The sequence below is a fragment of the Dermochelys coriacea genome, chromosome 1 (genome assembly GCF_009764565.3).
Source record: "Dermochelys coriacea isolate rDerCor1 chromosome 1, rDerCor1.pri.v4, whole genome shotgun sequence".
NCBI classification, from domain to species: domain Eukaryota; kingdom Metazoa; phylum Chordata; order Testudines; family Dermochelyidae; genus Dermochelys; species Dermochelys coriacea.
Window position 1 is genome coordinate 219,436,805 of NC_050068.2, and position 26,146 is coordinate 219,462,950.

The 26,146-nt window shown below is 43.3% G+C and overlaps 1 protein-coding gene across 1 annotated transcript in view; it reads right to left on the reverse strand.

Moving 5' to 3' along the window:
- The window catches only part of CRACR2A (calcium release activated channel regulator 2A), a 97,110-nt gene that overhangs the window by 13,514 nt on the left and 57,450 nt on the right, over positions 1-26,146 (reverse strand). Inside the window, exons 9-14 of the mRNA XM_038419807.2 lie at positions 20,404-20,591; positions 17,137-17,208; positions 13,675-13,720; positions 11,055-11,146; positions 9,065-9,395; positions 1,629-1,761 (exon numbers count right to left, since the gene is read on the reverse strand). Coding sequence (XP_038275735.1) covers positions 1,629-1,761; positions 9,065-9,395; positions 11,055-11,146; positions 13,675-13,720; positions 17,137-17,208; positions 20,404-20,591 — 862 coding nt within the window. The remainder of the gene's footprint in view (positions 1-1,628; positions 1,762-9,064; positions 9,396-11,054; positions 11,147-13,674; positions 13,721-17,136; positions 17,209-20,403; positions 20,592-26,146) is intronic.

Sequence of the window (26,146 nt, forward strand, 5' to 3'; positions counted from 1 at the left end):
GTTCATGGTAGTTTAAGGTAACAGTGTTATGTTCAAACAAGCCACAAATATTTCTAACCTGTGTTCATTGGTTCAGAAGGCATGCAATAAATTCTGGCCCTTAACAACAGGCTGATCATAAGAACAGGCAGAAGCTTTTATTTGCCATAGTTTTAAAGTAATAATATAAACATATTACGTGTTAACAAATACATTTAATTCACAAAAAGTCAGGATGAGTCAAATTTTCAAAACAGCCCAAGTGATTTAGGATCCTAAGTCCCATTGATAGTCAAGGTGACTTAGGCTGCTAAGCCATATAGGCACTTTTGAAAAATGTTGCCTTGTATGCTTAAATAAGTCCTCTCTAGCTTTGGTTTATACACTTTTTGGATATTTATAATGATACTTGCTCTAGCCATTAGGTTACACTGCCTCCTTCTGCAACACTCTACTGCAACATTCTTCTAACATTGGGTCCTGCTTGACTGAGGTCAGTGGGAGTGTTGCCATTGACTTTAATGGATGTAGCATCTGGTCCTATTGCCTTCAGTGAGTAATCAGAACATTCAGAGGGATTGTGGAGGATGTTTCCACCACCAGAATCTAGTTTAATGGAAGTGGGTTTGAGTTGCATCTGGGTTTGTCAAGGTTTTGAATGACCAGCTGTTCTGCACAGTCTGCTCTGTCAGTCTTATCAGCAGTTCTTATTTTTATAATAAGAAAAGGAGTACTTGTGGCACCTCAGAGACTAACAAATTTATTAGAGCATAAGCTTTCGTGAGCTACAGCTCACTTCATCGGATGCATCCGATGAAGTGAGCTGTAGCTCACGAAAGCTTATGCTCTAATAAATTTGTTAGTCTCTAAGGTGCCACAAGTACTCCTTTTCCGAATACAGACTAACACGGCTGCTACTCTGAAACCTATTTTTATAATGTTACTTTTGGCTTATCTGTATGTGCAGGCCAGCCAAATAACCCACATCCTGGTGTGACTCACACAGATAGTGAGTTATTGTTGCACTTTAGAGGTTACCTTTAAAAACCTGCCATCTAAGCTGCAGCCCCCAAAATTGGCGCCTTCCTTCTGGAAGCCCCAGGAAATTATGAATATAGTCTGAAGGTCTGACTTGTAAGTGCAACAGTTGCAAGCACAAGCTATGTTGGCACCAGTTAAGCACACAGCTTTGTAAATGTATCACTAACATCTTTCTCTTTTGCTCCATACAAAGCTTTTTTTCCTGGAAAAATAGGCAATCATGATTTCAGTGATGGTCACGAGGGCATTTGACGTTTGCCAAATCTTATTTATCTTTTGGGATGAAGTGTGATCTAGTGCCTCGGTTACTAGATGAGAAGCAAAGAGATCTGAGGAAAAATCCTGGCTCCACTGAAATCAATGGGAGTTTTGCCAATGACTTCAATGAGCCAAGTGTTCCACCACTGGGTTCTAATTTCAATTCTGCCACTAATCTGCTCTGTGACCTCAGGTAACACATCACTTCTCTGTCCCTTTGCTTCTCCTTTTTGGGACAAGGACTTTCTCTCACTATGCATTTGTACAGCACCTAGCACAACAGGGCCACAGTCTTGGTTGGAGCCTCTAGGTATTACTGTAATAATCATCATAATGTTTCTTAAACTTACCTACAGTAGCAGATGTGTCTGGGGAAAAATGGTCTTCGCAGAATCGCTTTAAAAATGAAGTCTTTCCCACATTTGAATTGCCCACAAAAACAATCTTGAATAAGCGATCAGGGGCAGAGTATATTCTCTCCTCCTTCAAACAAGCACAAAAGTTAGTTGACAATTTTAACTCTAACTCTGAACTCTGTTGCCTTTTCTGATTTGCAAAGACTTAAAGATGACCTGCAAAGGGGAAAAAAATTGAGTCTGTACCCTTCCTTCTTGGTGACTTATGAAATAACCTTAAGAGTTTTTTTGTCTGGTTGGTTGGGGTTTTTTAAAGAGTTTTGTTTGTTTTTTACCTTAATGATATTAGGAATGTCCAGTCTGGCCTCTCTTGGCTTTAGTGGGAGACTCTGTAGAGTTCTTAGCTGTGAACTGGGAGCCTCTTTGTCACATAACAGAAAGGGTGAAGTATTGAATTTTTATCAAAGTTGTATTTTTTCCCCAAGAATTTCTAGCATCTTTGAGCTCAATTTTTTGTGTCAATGTAATTTTCTTTTTAGTCCAAAACAGAAAAAATACAGCTGTCACGCTGATTTTATAATTCCATGGATTTAGCAGTTGTATCTGATTCCCAGCCAAATTTTGGGATGCAAGCCCCATGTGAGCTGAAACAAAAAGGTTTGCATTTACCCCTGCAAGTCCAAACCAACAAGCTCTGCACAGCTCTGTTCAGATCCACCCACACTACACTTTATGCATATCATAGACCGTGTGTTTTTACCTAGCGAACACAAGCAAATTTATAAGCTGTATTATGCTTTATATGGCCTGATTGTGCTCTCAGTTGCTACTGGTGTAGATCCAGGAGCTTCCTGATTTACACCAGTGTAAAATTGGTATAAGTGAGAGGAGAACCAGGCCCAGTTAATTCAGCTGTTAATCTTTGGTAGGGTGAAGGTGATAACCTCTTAGCTTCTCAAGTATGAGGGAATTTCCCATGTTTTGTAGATTAAATTGAGTGGGGTGCTGGAGAAGACTATTTCTGCTCTATTTTAGGTATATCATTATTCCAAAATCCCTTCCCTTGTATTTTCAGCTGCAGTGGTTTCGGGAAAAATGGAGCATCACCAGTGAGTTTGCAGTGGGGGCCAGAACCATCCTGCTGCTGTAGGACGGAGAGGCTGAAGGGGGAAGGCAAGGTGGGGAGCACAATACTAATTCTGTAGAAAAAGCAGCAGGGTGATTCCCCCTATAATGCAAAGTGAGCACTCCAACATATGCACAAGGATGCTGGGGGCTGGCCCAGATTTTCCAGCAGGCAGCCTGCCTGGTGTTCCCTTCAATGCAAGGTTGAAATCCAGCCCACCCACTATTCTGTACTGCTGTGAAGAAAATACTGAATTATCCTGGGAAAAATAGTTGTATTTGTACTAGAGAAAAAAAAACCTCCACTCTGTCCCTTAACTGTAAGAAATCCATTCACCGGGGTCAACATTTGGAGCAAATATCTATCTCGCTATCTATCTTCATGTATTAGAATAACAGCCATTGTTATAACTGTACTGAGATCTCTTATTGCATCACTACCTTATCCTTTTAAATTAAAAACTCAAACTGCATTGCACCTTTAGGCTTTCAGCAATAAGCACACAGAGGCTCGTTCACCTGCGCATCTACCAATGTGATATATGCCATCATGTGCCAGCAATGCCCCTCTGCCATGTACATTGGCCAAACTGGACAGTCTCTACGTAAAAGAATGAATGGACACAAATCAGACGTCAAGAATTATAACATTCAAAAACCAATTGGAGAACACTTCAATCTCTCTGGTCACTCGATCACAGACCTAAGAGTGGCTATACTTCAACAAAAAAGCTTCAAAAACAGACTCCAACGAGAGACTGCTGAATTGGAATTAATTTGCAAACTGGATACAATTAACTTAGGCTTGAATAGAGACTGGGAATGGATGAGTCATTACACAAAGTAAAACTATTTCCCCATGGTATTTCTCCCCCCCCACCCCACCCCCCACTGTTCCTCTGATATTCTTGTTAACTGCTGGAATTAGCCTACCTGCTTGTCACCATGGAAGGTTTTCCTCCTTTCCCCCCCCTGCTGTGGGTGATGGCTTATCTTAAGTGATCACTCTCCTTACAGTGTGTATGATAAACCCATTGTTTCATGTTCTCTGTGCGTGTGTATATAAATCTCTCCTCTGTTTTTTCCATCAAATGCATCCGATGAAGTGAGCTGTAGCTCACGAAAGCTTATGCTCTAATATATTTGTTAGTCTCTAAGGTGCCACAAGTACTCCTTTTCTTTTTGCGAATACAGACTAACACGGCTGCTACTCTGAAACTTCTATCTATATAAAGCACTTTCTCAAATCTGCTGAAAATCACCTATCCTATTTCCAACAGCCATCATCATGGTGTGTGTGTAATCTGGGTGCTGGGAAATAACATTAATACACACATACACACAGACAGTCGTCCACTCCAGCATGGACTGAAAGGCCCTAAACTGCAACTCTCTTAGCTCATAGCAATAGCTCAGTTAGCAGTTAGCCATCAGAAAAAAAATCTCATCCTCAGTGGCTACACACAAGTTGGCAGGTTAACAGCCTGAGGGCACCATTGGGTCTTGGCTCAACCCACAGATTGCCCAGACAGCCATTTGCCTATGACATGCATCCGGCCCACTCATGAGGGAAACCTACCTTTGTAATCAAACATATGGCTCCAATGCCACTTCTAAACTGAGCATAAAGATGAGCCTCTTCATCCCCTGCTGAATACTTATGACAGGACTAAGCCATCCAATAGCTATTGCTAGTGATTCCAGCCATGCAAGCTGCAAAGGAGATGCAGCTGCTAACGCCTCAATCTGTCTCAAGCTGATTTTTGTGAAACTCTTGGCTTCAGATGACTCCCTGCTGGATGCACCCGAAGTCTAACTTGAAGCCCTAAAAGGACTGACCAATCTGTCCTATGGGCAAAATGTCCTTCCCCATCCCAATGTGGGAATCAGCCACTGTTTGGAAACCTACGATCTGCAGAAACAAGTTACAAACTCTCCCCAGATTATTAAATCTTGAACTGGAAAGGTACTTTGCCATATTCTATTGGAATATCAATTTCTCTTAGTTTATAATATGGTCTAAGATTTTTATCTCAATGTCACGTGCTGTTAATGAACTTCTTACACACAGCGCACAACCAACATAACATATGTCAGTTTTTGGCAGATTTAATAGAAATGGGTGGGGCGGAAGGCACACACTCAATGGACCTGATTCCATCTTGTTGGAGCAGAACTGTACCTAACTGTGCCTGCCTGGCTTGCAGATTCTTAGCTGATTCACCAGAGAGAGTGCAGACAATGGATTTTGGATTGGGAGCATAGTTTTCATCTCTAACAGGGTCCCCACAAAAGATTGCCTCAGCACATCCTTGGGCACCCTAGCTACAATATCCCAGCCAGTGCCACCAGCTTTGAAGATGGAGGTTGCTGGCATATTGCACTGCTTCAGTGCCCTCTCTGAGAAACTTTCCATCTGTGCTCAGGACATGAAAACTTGGGAACAAAAAAGACTCATTCATTTCTAGAAGAGGACTGATTTACACAAGTTCTATCCCCCCACACCCTTCTGATAAGGGGCTCTCAGAGTTGATTTAGAATGTCAGATGATTAGGGAAGCTTACTACCAGTGACCTGGAGCTCCTTGAACTCAGTGCAGAAAGGGCTGGGACCACAGAATGTATCGACACAAGGGTGTTAAGACTTCAGGAAAGCAAACTCTAGGGACTTAAAAACATCTAGGTCTCGATGCTTCCCTCCCCAAGGCAGAGTGGAGAACAGAAGGGCTTCATTGTTGGGAACAGAGCGTGGGTGGCCTTATAGGAGGGCTATATGACTACATGGTGTAATTCTGCCCCCCATAACATAGCCGTCTCTAGACCTTGCATGGCATTTACACTGAAGATCCACTGTGTAGCATGATATGGGATGAGATTGACTGGAGAATGAGTGGGACCACCGCTCTTCAAGACATGTCCCCCAGGGGACTCCTTGCAACTTACGATGCAGTGGCAGGAGCCACTCCTCCTCTGCAGCTTTAACAGACTCCAGAGGGAGTCTCCATGCATGGGCAGCAGGCTGTAGGGGGGCCCTCACTGATGGAACAATGCCCCCAGCCCTGCCACCAGTGCTGGTGGGAAAAGCCAGAAGGGAAAGGGAGGCAGAGTCCTAGCATCCGATGAAGTGAGCTGTAGCTCACGAAAGCTTATGCTCTAATAAATTTGTTAGTCTCTAAGGTGCCACAAGCACTCCTTTTCTTTTTGTGAATACAGACTAACACGGCTGCTACTCTGAAAAGAGTCCTAGCAGTGGATAGCAAGAGATCAGAGTGGCTGGCCCACTGCAGTTTAAATGGCTTGATTGTGCTATCTCTTAGGCTATGGAGAGGTCTCCCCAGGGAAGAACTGCAAGTTCCATTGCTTGGGAAATTTAAAGCTAAACTAGAAAAACAAACTGAAATAGACTTCAGGGCCAGATTGTGGCTGCTCTGAGTGGGGGCACAAAGGGACAGGGGAAAGCACTAAGAGCATTTAACCTGCCCCCCTCACTTATGCCTCACAGGTTGGCATTGGTCACACTCGCGACCTCTAGGCTCCACTCAATACAGGGACTGCTCACTGCTAGCGCCCCACCTGGGGTGGTAATCACCTCAAAGGGAGCAGGAAGAAGTGTCCTGGGCCCCCACCCTCCAAACTTGTCAGTGGGCTTGTTTGACCATACAGGGAAAAACGTGTTCCAGCCTCTCATGAGATATAGCAGAAGGCATGCTCCCTGCCCTCAACTAGGCTTCCCAGGGAGCCTGCTGGATAAGGAGGCTCTGCATGACCTCCAGTACTGGGGTTGTAGGGCTATAATGGGACAGTTCTTTAGTGGAAGTGAGCTGGGTTAGATGACCCTGTTGGACTTTTCCCTCTCTGATTTTGGTGATATACTCTAGGGAGGCCTAAACTCCGGGAAACAAGGTTATACAAAATTTTCTGGGCAGTGTATAAAAAGCACCCATGGAGCCAAATTCATCCCTTGGGTGCACGTGAATAGCTGTCATTGATACCAGTGGATGTCAATGTACCCATGTGAGGACAAAATTTTGGCACAGATATTGATTATTGTTATTAATTTGTATTACAGTAGATCCTAGAACCCCTAGCTGAGGTTGGGGTCCCATTGGACTAGGAGCTGTACAAACACACACAGCATGAGGCAGTGCCTACCCCAAAGATCTTACACTCTAAATAGACAGGACCAACAAAGCTGTGGGAGGGAAAACAGAATCACAAAGAGGGAAAGTGACTTGCCCTAGAACAGTGGTTCTCAACCTGCAGCCCATGGGCCACTTACAGCCCAATCAGCACACAGCTGCAGCCCATCCTCAGAGCTATACAGGTAGTTGGATGCAGCCCACATAACACATTGTGGGCCACAATGGTAAATTGGTTGGGAATCACTGCCCTAGAATTAACCACTAGGTCAGTCACACAGCTGGGAATAGAACCCTGATCCCCTGAGTCCTACCCATGTGGCTGAGCTGCTACACTATGCTACTTCTTGAGTAAAATTACTGCCTTTCTCTTCTAAGATAAAAAGGACTTGAGAGAAATCCTGAGCAATCTCAATAGTTTAAGATCCTGGCATCAATTTGTTTAAGAAACCAGCTAATAGATTTTCCAATTGTTATTTAATGTCACCAATAAGCTAATTCTCTGATTTAAGTCTTTAATATACAACAGCATGATAATAATACACTTTCTGACAGCTAACTAGTGCTAGGACATCTTATTATTAATTAAGTAGCTAGTGAGCTCAGTAGCTTTCTTCTGAGAAAGGTCCACTTGATCATAAGTGAAGGAAAGATCCAGCTGTCCAGAGTAAGAAATATCCAGTAATTGAGGATACTTCTATTCTGAGAACACTACAAAGTATGTTGTGGCTATATCACATTAATGATCTAAGTAGTTTTGATCAGCTTTCCTTTTTTTAATGGAAAGGCATTTCTCTATCTAGAAAGAAGAAAAGGAGGACTTGTGGCACCTTAGAGACTAACACATTTATTTGAGCATAAGCTTTCATGAGCTACAGCTCACTTCATCGGATGTGTAGCTCACGAAAGCTTATGCTCAAATAAATGTGTTAGTCTCTAAGGTGCCATAAGTACTCCTTTTCTTTTTGCAAATACAGACTAACACGGCTGCTACTCTGAAACCTGTCTATCTAGAGTATACTTTGTAACAAAGTGCACCAATTATAACAGTTATTATGTAATCATGGCATCATTTTATGATCATTTTAAAGATGTGCATAGTACCTGTTTCTTTTAGAAGAGCAAACTATGTAATTAAGACTGATCATACTTATTTCTCCATACCTTAATCTTTTTAAATATATACTTCAGGAATCAAACAATGGATCACACTTAATAGCTATACTAAAATTAGCTTGTAAGCTACAAGGGAGTAAGAATGTGAGTAAGGTTTTTGACTGCAGAGTTGCCCTTTCCTGGATATTATTTTATAAAGTCTGGGCTGCGCACACAATTCAGTTTTCTGATATGAACATTAATGTGAGAGTAGAGCTAGAAGAAATTTTCTGAATTTTGATTTTTCAGTGAAAAAAAATTGTTTGCATTTTGTCCCAAAAAGCAGGGTAAATTTTTCTCAAAGTTTTGCAAAAAACCCCCCCAAAAAACAAAAAACCTCATCCCATTTTCCCATCAGCTATAAAAACTTGTTCCAAATTTAATCAAAATTTCAAATTTTGACCCCCCCAAAAGGACAAATTTTCCAGGTACATGGTCACAAAAAGCTTCCCTTTTTTTAATCCAGTTCTACCCTTTATTGGATCCTCTAGTCCCATTTCCCAGTATCATCATTAGGTCTGATTTCAGTGTTTCTAAACAGTCCCTTATATTTGGCTGTCTCATCTCCACTTTGAACATATCCAGTGAGATTTTTCCATAACCACCTTTAGTACCTTGATTTGATGCTGATCTGATTTTGATCTTATAAAGATTGTAAGAAATGGTCTCATGCAAGTATACAAAATGTATAATTTAATTCACACAATTGTTCAATTCCTCATTATCATAATTCTTGGGTATATTTTCAGCTGATGCCTGGCTTCCCTGTTTTGTACCTTCAAAACGAATTTTAGGCACAAATCTGCATTTAGGTACCTTATGCAATCAAGTAGCCAGAGGCCTAAGTAATCAGATTTGCATGAACAAATCAATTAAAAGGTGGCAAAATGTGCATCCAAATTGTATAGGTGGAACTTGTGTCTACAAAAGGGAAGCCAAATGATTTTGGCTTGTGAAAGTAATTTATTACATGATACCCTCCACCTCCATTTAAGGTAAGTTGTCCCCTTACATTTGATTGTGTTTCTTTCCCTACTGGCTGCTCTCTGAGAGACAATGGTGTGTGGTCTATCGATGTCACAATTTGCTTCTCATCCATTTCCTTTTCTGGGGAGACATTGTCATTTTCTTCTGTCCACTTGCTGTATTGCTTCTCAGCTGGCATCTCAAGAAGCTGGGGTAGGGGATCTTCTTCAATGGAAATTATTCTCTGCAGTTGTTTTGTTTGAGTCATGCCCCCATTAGTAGCATGGTCAGACTCTGAAGCAAGATACCCATTCAAACCAATAGAATTCCTCCTTCTTGTTAAGTTATTGAAAGCATCATCTTCTTCAGAGAATTGGCTAGATAAAGATCAGATATAAGTTGGTTACAAAACAACATTAGGCCTAATTCTTATCTCATTTACATTGGTGTAATTCCATCCAGTGGAGTTACTCCTGACTTAATGTAACACGATGCACAATCAGGTCCATTACATTATCTATTATGTAGATCAGAGTTAGACTGTACAATCAATTGACTATTGAAAAGTAAGTTAAACATTATGTGAGTGTGTGTATAAAATCAGCATAATATATATGTAACCCATACAGAAGGTAATATAACAAATATTAATATTTTGGCTGAAAATTCAGAGATGAACAATAGGGGATTTAGGCTCATCCTAAAATGGTGAGAGTGGAACGAACAAAACTTTCCATCTGTGACCTAATTCTGGCTACAGCAGTACGGGCCAGATCCTCTACTGGTATAAATTAGCATTGAGAAATCTATGGACCTATGCCCGTTTATACTTCTGCATGTCCGTATTCTTTCAGACTCTTGCTGTGGTCCCTATCCCAAGGTGACATTCTACTGCTCTTCTCAGGTTCTTTCTTTGCCCAAAAGAAGCTTGTTAATATGACATGGAGGCCTTAATCCTGTTCCCATTTATTTCATACTTATGATCACATAATTCAGATTTAAATTCTCCATGTTTTTATGTCTTCTATCTATCCCATGTTCTTATGCATCCCAGCTAGTCAGCTACTATCTGCAGTAAGAGGTGCTGTGGAAGTGCACTCCTCCAGCAAAAGTTCCTGAAGATATCATGCCACCTTAATGCTGATCCAAGTAACACCAGGTACTGGACTGGCTTCTGCTGTTCCCACAAGCTCCCCATGCCAAAGCAGCATGGTCAGTGTATTAGCCGTAGCTGAAGATCTGACCCTAGATTTCTAATTTTTTAAAAGATCACTGTAACTGGGTTGTCTAGGCAGCCTGTCAGGGAACGACTCCGCTACTGCAGGTCCCTGATGATTGTGTCACCCCTCTCAGATCTGGTGCCATGGTGCCTTAAATCCCGCACAACTAAGGCACACTGGAGTCTGACCACTTCCAGTGTGTTAGACAACAAAAAAAGGAAAACAGTGAACTAAAAATCAGGTGCATCTGAAGATTTGTTGGCAGGATGCTACTATTCTGCTCCAGGCTTGTCTTTGCATGTCCCTAGTCCCTTCTTGTCCATCTTCCTGGGCCCAGTCATCCCATCCACCAAATGGTTTATCCACTTAGCAAGCTGCCTTATACTCTTGGCTATAGCCAGACTTGCCTTGTCGAGCGCAGAAGCAGAGAGCTCTGTTCTCCTTCCTGGTCAACTCTCTACTGAGCTAGATGTCCTCCTTTTAACTCCCCTCTCCACACCTGACATTGGCCACAGGTGTAGGAGGGCGGGTTCAGCTGGATCACAGGTTCTCCTTAACCCCTTTGTTGCCAGCGTGTAGTCTATCTGCCTCATTAAGCCGCTTTTTGCCAGTGTGGGGCCTATCTGCTCCCATCACAGATATTCAGATGATATACTAATTGGCATCTCAGAGATCCATGCAAAATCAATATTACACTTACAATTCCAAGTTTTAGTGGTTTCAAGAACAATCATGGTGAAATGAGCATTCTACATCTTTTGTGCACTTTCCCGATAACTATCAAACATATGCCAAATAGCAAAATGAAGTCCTTACCTCTTAAGTGATGCCTTTCCCTCTACATATTTGCCAATGATAGATCCTGATCTTTGTTTCCAGTTGGCTTTTGAAGCATTTGTTTTACTTTTCTGCAGAAATTATATTATTTATCTTACTAGTGTACTCTTGCTATTCACTACAGTTAATAAAACAGTCTATTCATTGCTAGTGTTTAGATAATACAGTGATGGAAGTAACAGAAAGTAATTGATGGATTAGCAGAGAAGCAAATGTTTCAAAATCCTGAGTGATAAATAAAAAGAACATGGAAAATCCAGATTCTACAACAATTAATCTTCCTTATAAACCTAGTGGACCAGATCATAAATCAGTGTAAATCAGCTGAGTTCCGTTGAAATAAATGAAACCAACAGAGCTATGCTGATTTATACCAACGGACAATCTGACCCAGTATCACTCCTTCTTGTAGAGAAGGGAAACACAGACCACCTCTGCAAATGATTACACACCATAATTCTGAATTATCTTTAGTAGAGAAAAGGACGCCATGGTATCTTTCAGGTCCTGGGGAGTCTCCTAATATAGGAGACATAGTGTAGTCTCCTAATGAAGGATACAAAGTCAATGGGATTGATTTGTATCCATTGGCAGGAGGATAGGACTCTTAGAATGCAATTATCTTTGTTCAATACTCAGATACTGCACTGATGTATAAATGTTTAAAGAGATTACTCTTGATTGGAGAGATAAACACTTGCATTTTAATTGTTCCATTTGAAGATTATTTTATTCCCTCTTGATTGTCTCCTTAGCTTCTTATAAACTAGGTTCATTAGTATTCATTCCCTTCCCCTAAAATAGCTTGAGTTTTAGTAACCTAAATATTTGGCTTCCAGGGGCTTTTAGTTTTATTTAATAAATACTTTGTGTTGCCATAAATCTTGCTTTTAACTGGGAAGGTGGCGAGTGCGGGAGGGGAGAGGAATGACACAAGAATCTCTACCCCCCTACATAGGGGCTGCAAGTTATATGGGCCTGTGGTGCCTGTGCTCCAGGAATATTCAGGGCCCAGGTGCCCAGCTCCACCAATGTTTGGGGCTGGGTCTCTCCCTTGGCCCGACCTGCCGCCCCCACACGCCTCTCCCAGAGTATCCACCGGTCTTGCCTGCTGCCCCCGGACAATTTAAAAGAGCCCAGGGGCCACCAGCAGCACAGCGGAGCTAAAGTAGGCTTCCTGTCCAGCCTCACTCCATGCCACTCCCAGAAGCGGGCTGGCACATCCTGGCGGCCCCAGGGAGTATGGGTGGTCTCTGTGTGCTGCCCCCACCCAGAGTGCTGACTCTGCAGCTCCCATTGGTCAGGAAGTGTGGCCAATGGGAGCTCCGGGAGCAGTGCCTGCGGGCACCAGCACGCGGAGACTCCCACCCCCCTACCTAGGAGCCTTACCAGAGGGGTGTGCCAGTCATTTTTGGGAGCCACCTGAGGTAAACGCCGCACCCCTCACCCTCTCCTGCACCCCAACCATGCCCTGCCCCAGCCCAGAGCCTGCACCCAAACTCCCTCCCACAGCCCGACCCCTGTCCCACACCCAAACTCCCTCCCAGAGCCTGCACCCTGCAGCCCCTCCCACACCCAAACTCCCTCCCAGAGCCCGACACCCATCCCACACCCAAACTTCCTCCCAGAGCCTGCACCCCACAGCCGCTCCCGCACCCAAACTCCCTCCCAGAGCCCGACACCCATCCCACACCCAAACTTCCTCCCAGAGCCTGCACCCCACAGCCGCTCCCACACCCAAACTCCCTCCCAGAGCCTGCACCCTGCAGCCCCTCCCACACCCAAACTCCCTCCCAGAGACTGCACCCCCTCCCGCACCCAAACTCCCTCCCAGAACCTGCACCCTGCAGCCCCTCCCGCACCCAAACTCCCTCCCAGAACCTGCACCCTGCAGCCCCTCCCGCACCCAAACTCCCTCCCAGAACCTGCACCCTGCAGCCCCTCCCGCACCCAAACTCCCTCCCAGAGCCCGACACCCATCCCACACCCAAACTTCCTCCCAGAGCCTGCACCCCACAGCCGCTCCCACACCCAAACTCCCTCCCAGAGACTGCACCCCCTCCCACACCCAAACTCCCTCCCAGAGCCTGCACCCTGCAGCCCCTCCCACACCCAAACTCCCTCCCAGAGCCCGACACCCATCCCACACCCAAACTTCCTCCCAGAGCCTGCACCCCACAGCCGCTCCCACACCCAAACTCCCTCCCAGAGACTGCATCCCATCCCGCACCCAAACTTCCTCCCAGAGCCTGCACCCCACAGCCGCTCCCACACCCAAACTCCCTCCCAGAGACTGCACCCCCTCCCGCACCCAAACTCCATCCCAGAGCCTGCCCCCGCACCTCCTCCTACACCCCAACCCCCTGCCCCAGCCAAGAGCCTGCATCCAAACTCCCTCCTAGAACCTGCACCCCAATTCCCTCCCAGAGCCTTAGGCAGGTGTGTGTGTGGTGGGGGGTAGGAATTGGACCCATTCTGGGCACCACCAAAAATTAAAGAAACCTGTCGCCCCTGCCTCTACAACATTCTAGTCCCCATTTTTTAGACCATTCTGATCTCTGTTTGATAACTACAGAGTTATAAAATGGTATTTGTGTACCTGTAAAAACATGTCTCGTTCATCTCGGAGATGTTTGTTCCTTTCTCTGTAAGGAAAGGAAACAAGTAAAAGAACCAGCAAACTGCAGTAGAAATTTAGTATCAAATCCAGATCTTTGGGTCTTTACTTTAATATGTCTTTAATATATTTTTACTTTGGTATTTCTCCAAAGAATCATAGAAATGATAAATCAACTAGTCTGGTACCTGGCACTCAGGCAAGATTAAGATTATCTAGACCAGGGGTCAGCAACCTTTTAGAAGTGGTGTGCCAAGTGAGCGGCTCAGCCTGCTGTCGCTCAGCCCACTGCCGGTCTGGGGTGCTGGCCCTGTCCACATAGAGTAGGTGCCTACTTTCTCCCTGGTTCTAGCCCATTCTCTTCCTCTCTCTCTGCACTGAGCTGAGGGTGGGAGTGTGCTGAGAACAGGGCTGGGGGTGAAGGAGCAGGCTGGGGGTTGGGGTGCAGGGTCTGGCCAGGAGCTAGAATGAGGGAGGGGGCTTAGGGTTGGGGCAGAAGGTTTGGGTGTGGAGTGCTTACTTGCGCAGCTCCCATTTGGTGCGAGGGGTGCAGGTGGGAATGTGGGGGGAGGGCATGCAGGAGCTCCCATTTTGTGATCAGGGTGGGGGTGGGGATGTGGGGGTGCAAGAATCAGGGCATGGGGTGGGGGGGGCTGGGGATGTGTGGGAGGTGCAGGAGTCAGGGCAGGGGGCTGGGTATGTGTGGAGGGAGCCGGAGTCAGGGCTGGGGTTGTGTGGGGGAACAGGGCACAAGGCTGGGGTGTGTGTGAGGAGGGGTCAGGGCAGAGGGCCTGAGCAGCTCATGGCAGGGGGCTGGAGGGAATATGCCCTGATTTCACCCCCTTCCCCAAGGTCCCCCAGAGCAGAGAGCGCACTTTTCCCTCTCCCTCTCTGTAGCAAAGGCCATCAGCTGATTGGCCACAGGGAGGGAGAGGAGGAGGGGCAGGAACCCAGCATGGGGGGAGGGGGAACTTTGCCTGCCCTGCAAGGAGAGAGCGGTGGACGGGGGACAGAGAAGAGCGGGCTGCGCAGGATTTTTAATGGCATGCTGCTGTCTGCCAGGATCCCTGGCAGACAGCAGCGTGCCATTAAAAATTGGCTCGCGTGCCATATGTTGCTGACCCCTGATCTAGACCATCCTTGTTTATCTAACCTGTTCTTAAAAAACCTCTAATGCTGGAGATTCCACAACCCCCACTCTCCTGAATTCTTTTTTCCCTTAGACTTGCTTCCCACTAGATCTTACCTACCAATTCTCTGCATCTGATAAAATCTGCCTTCTTGAAGTACATTGTCTTTATTCTGCTGTTTTCCATCTTTGACTTTAACTCATCTATATTATCACAGGGCCAGATCCCCAGCTGGTGTAATTCTTCAGTGGTGACTACACTAAATTTAGACCATCTGGCTCTCAATCTATAAATGTCAAAGCAAAAGCTTCTAACACATGGAAACAAACCATGAACAATATTTCTTCATTTACTCTGAATCAAGGGATTTCAAACTTTTCCATAGTTAAGATCATATCTTAATAGCGAGATTGTTTGGTGCACACCCTCCCAACCATAGCTGCATAGACCTGTCACAACCATGTAACATCCCTGTTACAACTACTGTGATTGCTGATGTCGAAGAGCAGCTTTAAGAAAATACCAAATGCGTTTAGCTTCTCTTCATGCGATTTAGCTGCTGGAAATAATGGAGGAGAGATGCTCCATGTGACAAGCCAGCTCTCTGCAGATCTAAGCTACACCCACTCTGGATGGTACTCTGTCACTTTCTCATGGCGGCTGGGTGACATAAAGAGGTTAATGGGTCTACTATTGCATGGGCTCATAGGAAGACCCAGGTCAGCTAGACAAAGCTCTAGCAGGCTCATCAACCTCTCTCTGTGAACCAGCCACCAATGGAGGGGGACAGAATGCCATACATTGTGTGGCAAATTGCCGGTACGATTATGATGGGTCCCATGCTTCCTCTTCTGGGGGGTGGGGGGAGGGTTCAGGGCACAGTTTCCTGCCCCTGAACTAGAGTATCTACTGTCCCACTAGTAACCCAGAGAAGGGTAGTGGAGAGGGAGGGACCCAGGCTCACCCTCTACTCTGGGTCCAGCCCAGAGGTCCTAGGGCTAGTGGTAAGCCACTTGAACTCATGCTTCCTTCCCCTATGCTACTTCCCTTTCCTGCTCTTCAGCTTGTGGGGCTTCCTGCCCTCTCTCTCTGCACAAGCCAGATGTCTCTTTACTTAGGGTCTTTGTCTTCTAGCCAGCCACAGCACATCTCTAAACTCTCCTCTACTTCAACTCTTTCAAACTACTCTCTACTCCAAATCCTTTCCCTGGCTGATTGAAGCAGGGGGGTTTTATCAGGTGACTAGCTTCAGGTGCTCTAATTGGCTTCAGGTGCTTTTAATTAATCTATAGCAACCTTTCTTCCCTCTACAGGGAATAAGGCTTCTCCTCATCCTGGGGCTTACATATCTCTCCTATATCACTCTCCTGCTGCCTTCTGGCCATGCTGTATCACAATTGGCAAATGCACTGCAAACCAACAGCGGGTCTCAGGCTACAATTTGGGAGACTCTGATGTAATTGTACATGAGTCCATCTGAAATATTTTTAAATGCACACTAGGTGAAAGACTACTGCTCAAACACACATATAATTAGCTCATATACATTGAATAATCTAGTAACAAAAGTGAGGCAATAATATTTGTTAGATACTATTTCACATTACAAAGGACATTAAACAGTGCCCAGAACTAGCTTCAAATGCTGTCGTTATACTAATGTAAAACCGTTAGGCAGAAAATCAGCCATATATATATATATATTTAAACTAACAGTCTCTATTCTGAATGAACTACGCTTGGTGCAGCAATGAAAGGCAAAAGGAGCTTTACACCGCTTTTGAATCTCCTGTATCCAAGGCCTGCCCCAGTACATAAATCAAAGCAGCCTCACAGCTGTTTTGACTTGCACTGGCTGAAACAGCCTCCTAGACATTATTCCACAACACAGAATAGCCACAGTGAAGCATGTCCTGAGAAAACCCCCGTCTTTCCCCAACAGGCCCCCTATGGTGGGGGGTAGGGAGCTCTGAAGGGACAGATGATGTAAGGATATTCCACTCTCTCTAGCCCCTGACAGGTTTCAGAGTAGCAGCCACGTTAGTCTATATTCGCAAAAAGAAAAGGAGTACTTGTGGCACCTTAGAGACTAACAAATTTATTTGAGCATAAGCTTTCGTGAGCTATTTGTTAGTCTCTAAGGTGCCACAAGTACTCCTTTTCTTTCTAGGCCTCTGAGGAATTTCCATATGCTGGGGTTAGTCCCAAAATGGCATTTCTGCTAGGGTTGGGGTCATAGTTTACGAGCTTTAAAATAAAAACATAGTTTTATAATGATAATGCAAGAAATCCTGCAAATGATTGTGTGTGTTACCTTAAGAAATCCAGCTGCTTAAGGAGTCCTGACTTCTCTCGCTGTAATGTTTCTGTCACCCTGTATACCTCCCTACAACAGAGGGAAACAAAGAAATCTATCTGTCATGGACATTTTAACATAGTAGTTATAGGCTGCTTCCTACAACCCTTAGAGAACGCCACTTGATGCTCCGCTAAACCATCAATGATGTCAAGGGAGCTCAGCCACAGTAAGGACTGCATGATCAGGTTATACTTTTTTTTTGGGGGAGGGGGGTAGGTTGGATTCTACCAGTAGTAATTGGCAACCAAGGAGTTAGAAGATTTGCCTTTTTAAGATTTTCATCCAGTCAATTTACTACACTGTGATGCTGGAGCTTGTGTCTTTCAGATAAAACTTAAAATTAAGGACCTAATCACTTGTGATCATTAAAGATCCCATGAAACTTTTCACAAGGCTAGAGGAGTTAACCTTCCTTTGCTGGCTAAGTTTCAGTACAGGTAATGACATTTGGCTAACCCAGTTTTCCCTTATTGGATATATTATTCCTCTCCCCTTTTCCTAACCTAAACTGTTGTGCAGCATTAAACACAGGGAGTCAGATCCTCGGATGATGTAAATTAGTATAATCCCACCGATTTCAATGGGGCTGCATGGATTTACTCCAGTTGAGGATTTGGTCCATGTTGTTTTCTGCATTTTAATGGTGTGTGAAGTGCTATCTGTGTGTGGTCTGAAGGGTGGATCAGCTTTTAACAGCTCAGTTGTGCCTTATAGTCTCTGGCCTGCCCTGGGGGCAGTGCTGAGCCACACCATTGCAGGGAGAGCTGAACATAATCCACTGCTAATTTCATAAAGTACTTTGGAATAAAAAGTGCTTTACAAATGTAAAATTATCATCATCATTCAGCAGTTTGACCACAAGAATGGAGAGCAGCTGAGATACCACCAGACCCATTTCCTGCTGGTTTCCTCACTTCCTTTGGAATCAGCCTGCAACTGATTGCAACACTGCCTTTTCTCTGTAGCTCATAAGTGAGGCCCCCTCAAAGAGGAAATGGTCTGGGGGGGAGGGGGAAGGGGAGAAATACTGCCACTGTTCATTTCAAAACTGTAAATGAAACATACAAATGTAAAAATGAGGCAGCATTCAAAACTCAGAGCTAGATCCTCAGCTGACGAAAATCAGCTGAGGATCTGGCCCTTGTGTTTGAAATGGGCTCAGCTCTGGGTGGCTATAGTCAAAGGAATACTCCTCATATGTTCAAGATAGATTAAATTAGCAATAGCTATGTAGAGTTTGGTCCAATGGCCTTCTGAAGAGAGGAAACATTATTTAGTCCAAGATGATGCCCCACCCTGAGAGGTGCTGAGTTCCCACAATTCCCTGCACTGAGTTACATTATCTGCAGCTGAAATGATTGGATTTCTGGGAGAAATAGTCATGAAACTTTTGCTAATTCTGAATCCAATTCAGGTTAGCAATGTGCACACTTTCTCAGATTGTTTTTCATGAATATTAGTGGGAGGTAAGACTCATTAGGAATAAATGCTCATGGAAAGAAAATTTGAGGCCTGTAGCAGGCCTTCATTTAGGGCCAGATTTTCAAGTGCTTAGAACCTGCAGCTGGGACCAGACTTTCAAAAAAGTATTCAGCACCCAGCTGCTCCTACTGTGACATTTAGGGTGTTTTTAGGTACCCAGATGGGAGCTAAACTCTTGAAAATCTGGCCCTAGTGGTAAAAATCTGAACCCTTCTGAAAATTCCAGCATTAAGGTATAATTACTCCACTGCAGAGGGACAACACAAGACTTGTGTTTCACTTCAGTCCAATTTCCATCCTCTAAATATTAGACCTGGCTGGAAAATATTTTTCCCTGTAGAAAATTTTTGAGTTTTATGCAAAAAATTGAAATCCAAAATATTTCAGCTGAAAACAGAAATTCTGAAATGCTGCCACAATATCTCCTGAGAACTGTAGTTCGAATGCCTCATGCTTTCATTTTCCTCTATAGACTGAGCTCATTGGTTGGACTAAATTTTGCCTGTTGCACCATGGTCTCCTCTCTTGATTAGGGAAGGCGGTGCATCATGGCAGTCCTATAGTCATGATGAATCATGGGAAATGTAGTATGACCAAAAATCCAACCGATAGAGGAGAATGGGAACTTGAGGCAGCCAAACTACAATTCCCATGGGGAACCAAGAGGCATTTCTCAATCAAATTTCAGCAGAAATATTTTGGTTTTCAGCTAAAAAAATACTTTTTGGCTTGCAGGTGTTCTGGTTTGTTTTAATGAAAAATTGAAATTTTCTTCAGAAAGCAGACACTTTTCATGAAAATTCTGCTTAATTGAAAAAGCCATTTTTTGGTTGAAAAATAGTTTCATCGGAAATTTTTTCACTGGCTCTACTAAATATTCCTTTAAATGGACTTAAGTGTTGCACAGGCCTTGTTCTGCTCCTCTGGAGTCAAGAAAATCAAGAAACAAATGACAGTTTTGCCCACCTCTTCTTGTGCAGCTGGCACAGCTCAAGATCTGGTCCACTATGTTGTGGTGTGCAATAATATTAATGTTGTCCATTTTAGTACATAGCACTAAGAATTTGCTTCTTTAAGGCAAAATAATAATATTTAAACAAAACATGGTACAAAAAGTGGGAATGATTCTCTACCACCTTGAACCTTCTGTAGTCACTATATGTAGCTTGTGAAAAGAGTGAGTGCAAAACAGGTGTAAAACTTGTCCACTTTTGTGAGTTTAAAGTTGTGTTTGGGTAGTGCTTTTACAGTTCTCAATCACTGTTGGATGTCTGGCACTCAAAGCATACTCATAAAAGCTAAACTGAATTGGTCTGGGCATCTCATACATATGATCAACTTAAGAATAGGCAAAGCCATAATTTATGGTTAGCTAAAATCAAGCTCTTTCTTATGATAGCTAATACAAACGATATCAAAACACACTGAAGTCAAACTTAACAGCATGTCAGGTTGACCCCCAGCAACAGCGCAAGGTGGCAGCAGATTTGTCATGTTGCATTAACCACTTTGAAGCAAGGTACATTAACACCTTATGTGAAAAATGTAAACAGGGTAAAGCAGGGATACAACAGCCTGCAATGATTCTTGCATTGGTCTGACCTTGCATATTACTCCATCAGCATCACATGCATTTTGGACAGATATTAAAGTCCCTCCAGAAGATGCTGTGCATGTGGAGAATCAAGCTTGCTGTCACTTCAAGCAAGCATACTGGTGCCACAGGCAGCTGTCACTTACATTTCTTTTTCTTCATGTAGTTTTGAAGCCTCCTCCTGGAGCATCTGTAATTGTTGCTGGGCGACTATTAACTCCTGAGACGTTCGCTCCAGTTCCTTTAGCAGCTCTTGGTTTGTTAGCTTCAGCTTGGTGTTCTCCACTTTGGTCTCCTGTTTGTCGTTGTGGAGTTCCTTACACTGCCCCTCCAGCTAGGGGTAGTGGGAGGGGGAAGAAAAGGAAAAGAGAAAATACCTCTAACTCACAGAGCTATCTTAGCTTGGCATTAAGAAGATTTTAAAATTTAAAACTGAAATGAACCCATTTAAAATTATACTCATTCTCCAAAGTGGAGGCAAGAAAAGAATGCACAGAATTTGATAAGAAGGTAACAGTAGCCCTTAGTGTGTATAAAAGAGTAGCACGTGGTTCAACCTGCTACTGCCTGGATGAAACAGCAATGATAAAGTAGGTTCAGAGAGCCAGGGTAGCAACTTTGTTTGGATCATGGTTTTTTGAATGCAGCATGTAGTTATTTTATGTTGGGAGATGGGACCTGTTACTTAATACATATAATAACTATTTAGCAATCTTGAGGGCTAGATTATCAGCTGTACTCAGTAAACTCTGGCTGCAGCTGATGGGGTTGGGGAGGGTTTAAAGAGGGTGGTTGCGGGACTAGTTCTATGCTGACCTGGGCCCTGCCTTAGTTTTTAGAACCACCTCAGAGGTGCTCTAAACCTGTTACTGCTTTTCTTCACCCCCTACAATGGGGCTTGAGGGGTTAGAATTACATCTGACTACACCAGCTCTTCACCAATGGGGACTCCCACACACCAGGAGAATTCCTATCTGGGTAGATCTGGTCAGTTTACCGCCCTTTGTGCTGGTCCAGTGGTGCAAAAGGGCCGTAGTGTGGGAGAGCATCTAACTGTGGTAGCAGGGGAGGAGAAAGATGTGGGGGAAAAGGGCCTATGAACTAAAATCATAGACATCAAATACCATCCAGAAATACATAAATGCTCTTCTTGTGTTTTGTGTTTTTAGCAAACAAGTTTTTTAAAGGATGTCAAGTACGTTGCGAGCTTTAAAGTAACACTAAATCAATCTTTGAGACAGACACACAGAGAATGAAAGGATTGGGACACAAATTCTGTATGTCTCTGAATTTTTGTGCTCTTGGAAGGCAGAGACCAACAGCTCCTGGGACACAGTGGGCAGCTTTACCGAGAGAGCTTTGCCAATTAGAGCTAAATGAATAATTGATTTTTCAATTCAGTGACTAAACCAAAAAAATCCAGAAAAATGTGTTTCTATAGAATGAAACAATTTGACTTTCTGGATTCCCCCCCCCCCCCAGCTGAAATTGTTTGCTGAATTTGACTCAAATTTAAGAATAGTTTTAGTTGACCTAAAACTGTATTTTTCAGCAAATAGACTATTTGTCCAGAAAATTTTGCCCAGTTCCTCTACCAACTTGTACCTCAGCCTTGAACACTTCTATTGTTCCAATCCTGGGTCCCTGCTGAGTGTAAACAACTAGGCCAGGGTTTCTTCAGATGGCTCACAAACAATTCACCAGGAGTATCTATTACCGGACCATTGAAAGGTGAGCTACATTGTTTAGTTTTGATCACATAAGTTACAAGGCATTGTTTTCTTTCCCTGCATGAATAAGGGAAACTTTTATAACTAAGAGAAAGCTTGAAGCTTTTGATACATTGGTACAGTAAATATTGACATATTTTATAAATGCTTGTATACATATGTTAAAAGTCTAAATACTAAGATGGGTGAACTTGAGTGCCTGGTGTTAAATGAGGATATTGATATAATAGGCATTACAGAAATTTGGTGGAATGCTGATAATCGGTGGGACATGGTAATACCAGGGTACTATATATATATAATAAAAAAGAAAAGGAGTACTTGTGGCACCTTAGAGACTAAAATTTATTAGAGCATAAGCTTTCGTGAGCTACAGCTCACTTGGTCGGATGCATTCGACGAAGTGAGCTGTAGCTCACGAAAGCTTATGCTCTAATAAATTTGTTAGTCTCTAAGGTGCCACAAGTACTCCTTTTCTTTTTGCGAATACAGACTAACACGGCTGCTACTCTGAAACCTATATATATAAGAATGACAGAGTAAGTTGCACTGGTCGAGAAGTGGCACTATATGTGAAAGAAAGAATCTAGTCAAATATAGTAAAAAACTTAAATGAACCAAACTGTACCATAGACTCTCTATGGATAGAAGTTCCATGCTTAGATAAAAAGAGTATAGCAGTAGGAATAAAATACTGACCACCTGACCAGGATGGTGACTGTGAAATGCTCAGGGAGATTAGAGTGGCTACTAAAACAGAAAACCCAGTAATAATGGGGGATTTCAACTACCCACATATTGAATGGGTACATGTTACTTCAGGACAGTATGCAGAGATAAATTTCTAGACGCTATTAATGACTGCTTCTTGGAGCAGCTAACTTGGAACCCCCAAGGGGAGAGGCAAGTCTTGATTTAGTCCTAAGTGGTGCAAAAGATCTGGTCTAAAAGGTGAATATTGCTGAACTTCTTAGTAATAGCAGCTATAATATCATTAAATTTAACATTCTTGTTGGGGAGAAATGTCAGAGAAACCCATCACAGGAGCATCTAACTTCAAAAAGGGGAACTACACAAAGTGATGAAACTAGTTAAATGGACGTTAAAAGGAATAGTCACAAGAGTGAAATGCCGGCAGCCTGCATGGAAACTATTTTTAAACATCATAATACAGGATCAAGCTAAATATATGAACTGCTCCCTGGACCCCCCAAAAAGTAAGAAGACCAAAAAAAATGCCCCCATGGCTAAACAACAGAGTAAAAGAGTAGGTTAGAGATAAAAAGACATCCTTTAAATAGTAGATGTCAAATTCTACTGAGGAAAATAGAAAGGAGCATAAACTCTGGCAAAGTCAAGTGTAAAAGTATAATTAGGCAGGCCAAAAAAGAATTTGAAGAGCCACTAGCAAAAGACACAAAAACTAAAGAGCAAAAATTTTTGAAGTACATCAGAAGAAGGAAACAATCAGCAGGCCACTGGACAACTGAAGTGTTAAAGAAGCACTGAAGGAAGACAAGCCTATGACAGAAAAGCTAAATGAATTCTTTGGATCGGTCTTCACCACAGAGTATGTGAAGGAGATTCTCACACCATTTTTTTAGGTGACAAATCTGAGGAACTGTCCCAGATTGAGGTGTTAATAGAAGATGTTTTGGAATAAATTGAGAAATTAAACAGTACTAAGTCACCATGACCAGATGGTATTCAACCAAGAGTTCTGAAGGAACTCAAATATGAAACTGCAGAACTACTAATTGTAGTCTGTAACGTATCACTTAAATTAGCCTGTGCACCAGATGACTGGAGGATAGCTTATATAGCGTCGATTTTTTACAAAAGGCTCCAGATGCTATCCTGGCAACTACAGGCCGGTAAGACTAACTTCAGTACCAGTTGAATCTACAGTAAGGAACAGAATGACCACACACAGAGATGAACACGATATGTTGGGGAAGAGCCAGCACAGCTTCTGTATAGGAAAATATGCCCCACCAATCTGTTAGAATTCTCAGGGGGGTCAACAAATATGTGGACAAAAGTGATCTGTTTGATGCAGTGTACTTAGACTTTCAGAAAGCCTTTGACAAGGTCCCGCACCAAAGGCTCTTAAGCAAAGTAAGCAGTCATAGGATAAAAGGGAAGGTCCTCTCATGGATCAGTAACTGGTTAAAAGATAGGAAACAAAGGGTAGGAATAAATGACAGTTTCACAATGGAAAGAGATAAATAGTGGGGTACCCCTAGGATCTTTACTGGGATTAGTGCTGTTCAACATATTCATAAAGGATCTGGAAAGGGGGGTAAATAGTGAGGTGGCAAAGTTTGCAGACAATACTAAATTATTCAAAATAGCTAAGTCTAAAGCTGACTGTGAAGAGTTGCAAGGGGATTTCTCTAAACTGAATGGGCAACAAAATGGCAGATGATATTCAATGTTAATAAGTGCAAAATATTGCACATTGGAAAAAAATAATCCCAAATATACATATCAAACAATGAGTTCTAAATTAGCCGTTACCACTCAAGAAAGAGATCTTGGAGTCATTGTGGATAGCTCTCTGAAAACATCTGCTCATTATGCAGTGCCAGTGAGAAATAGCTAATAGAATGTTAGGAACCATGAGTAAAGAGGTATATAATAAAACAGAAAATATCATAATGCCACTACATAAATACAAGGTAAATCCACAGTTTGAATACTGCTTGCAGTTCTTGTCACCCCACCTCAAAAAGGATGTATTAAAATTGGAAAAGGCAACAAAAGTGATTAGGGGTATGGAACGGCTTCCATATGAGGAGAGATTAAAAAGACTTGGACTCTTGAGTTTAGAAAAGAGATGACTAAGGGGGTTATGACAGAGGTTTATAAAATAATGAATAGTGTGGAGAAAGTGAATAGAGAAGTGTTATTTATCCCTTCATATAACACAGGAACCAAGGATCACCCAATGAATCATACAAACATAGGACAGGAAGGGACCTCAAAAGGTCATCTAGTCCAGCCCCTGCATTGAGGCAGGACTAAGTATTATCTAGACCAGGGTGGGCAAACTATGGCCCATGGGCTGGATCCAGCCCATCAGGGCTTTGGATTCGGCCCACAGAATTGCCACCCCTGTGGCGCCGTGGGCAATGTGCCACTCCCAAAAGTGGCTGGAACCATGTCCCTGTGCCCTGGGGGAGGGGTGGGCTGAGGGCTTTGTGCGCTGCCCTCGCCTGCAGGCACCTCACCTCATTGGCGGGGAACGGGGAACCGGAGCCAATGGGAGCTTCGGGGGAGGTACCCACAGGCGAGGGCAGTGCACAGTGCACAGTGCACAATTAATTCCAATTCCGCAGATTCTCGTTGGAGTCTGTTTTTGAAAAGAGACTGCGGAATTGGAATTGGAATTAATTTGCAAACTGGATACAATTAACTTAGGCTTGAATAGAGACTGGGAATGGATGAGTCATTACACAAAGTAAAACTATTTCCCCATGTTATTTCTCCCCCCCCACCCCACCGTTCCTCAGATGTTCTTGTTAACTGCTGGAAATAACCTACCTTGCTTGTCACCATGAAAGGTTTTCCTCCCTCCCCCCTGCTGCTGGTGATGGCTCATCTTAAGTGATCACTCTCCTTACAGTGTGTATGATAAAACCCATTGTTTCATGTTCTCTGTGTGTGTATATAAATCTCCCCTCTGTATTTTCCACCAAATGCATCTGATGAAGTGAGCTGTAGCTCACGAAAGCTTATGCTCAAATAAATTTGTTAGTCTCTAAGGTGCCACAAGTACTCCTTTTCTTTTTGCGAATACAGACTAACACAGCTGCTACTCTGAAATCTGACTCAGTATAGTCAGTCTTATGTTCTCTCAGGGAGAAGAGCCATTTTGGCAGAGTTAGCAGATACCATGACAAGGGAATTTTAGAAATGCTCATACCCTTTCTTTCCTGGCACAGGTCCATTTCCACCTAGAAAAATTAGGCTTGTGTAAAAGGTATTGTCTGGGTGAAGAGCTAAATTTAATTGCCCCTCTTCATAGTCACACCAAGTAATTGCACATGCAGTCCTATTTGTGGATGGTGCAGACAGATCCTTGCCTCAATTAATTTCTTTTGTACCAGAGCTCTGGTGAGAAGTTAAAGGAACACCATTCCCTTTCTGTGGTGCA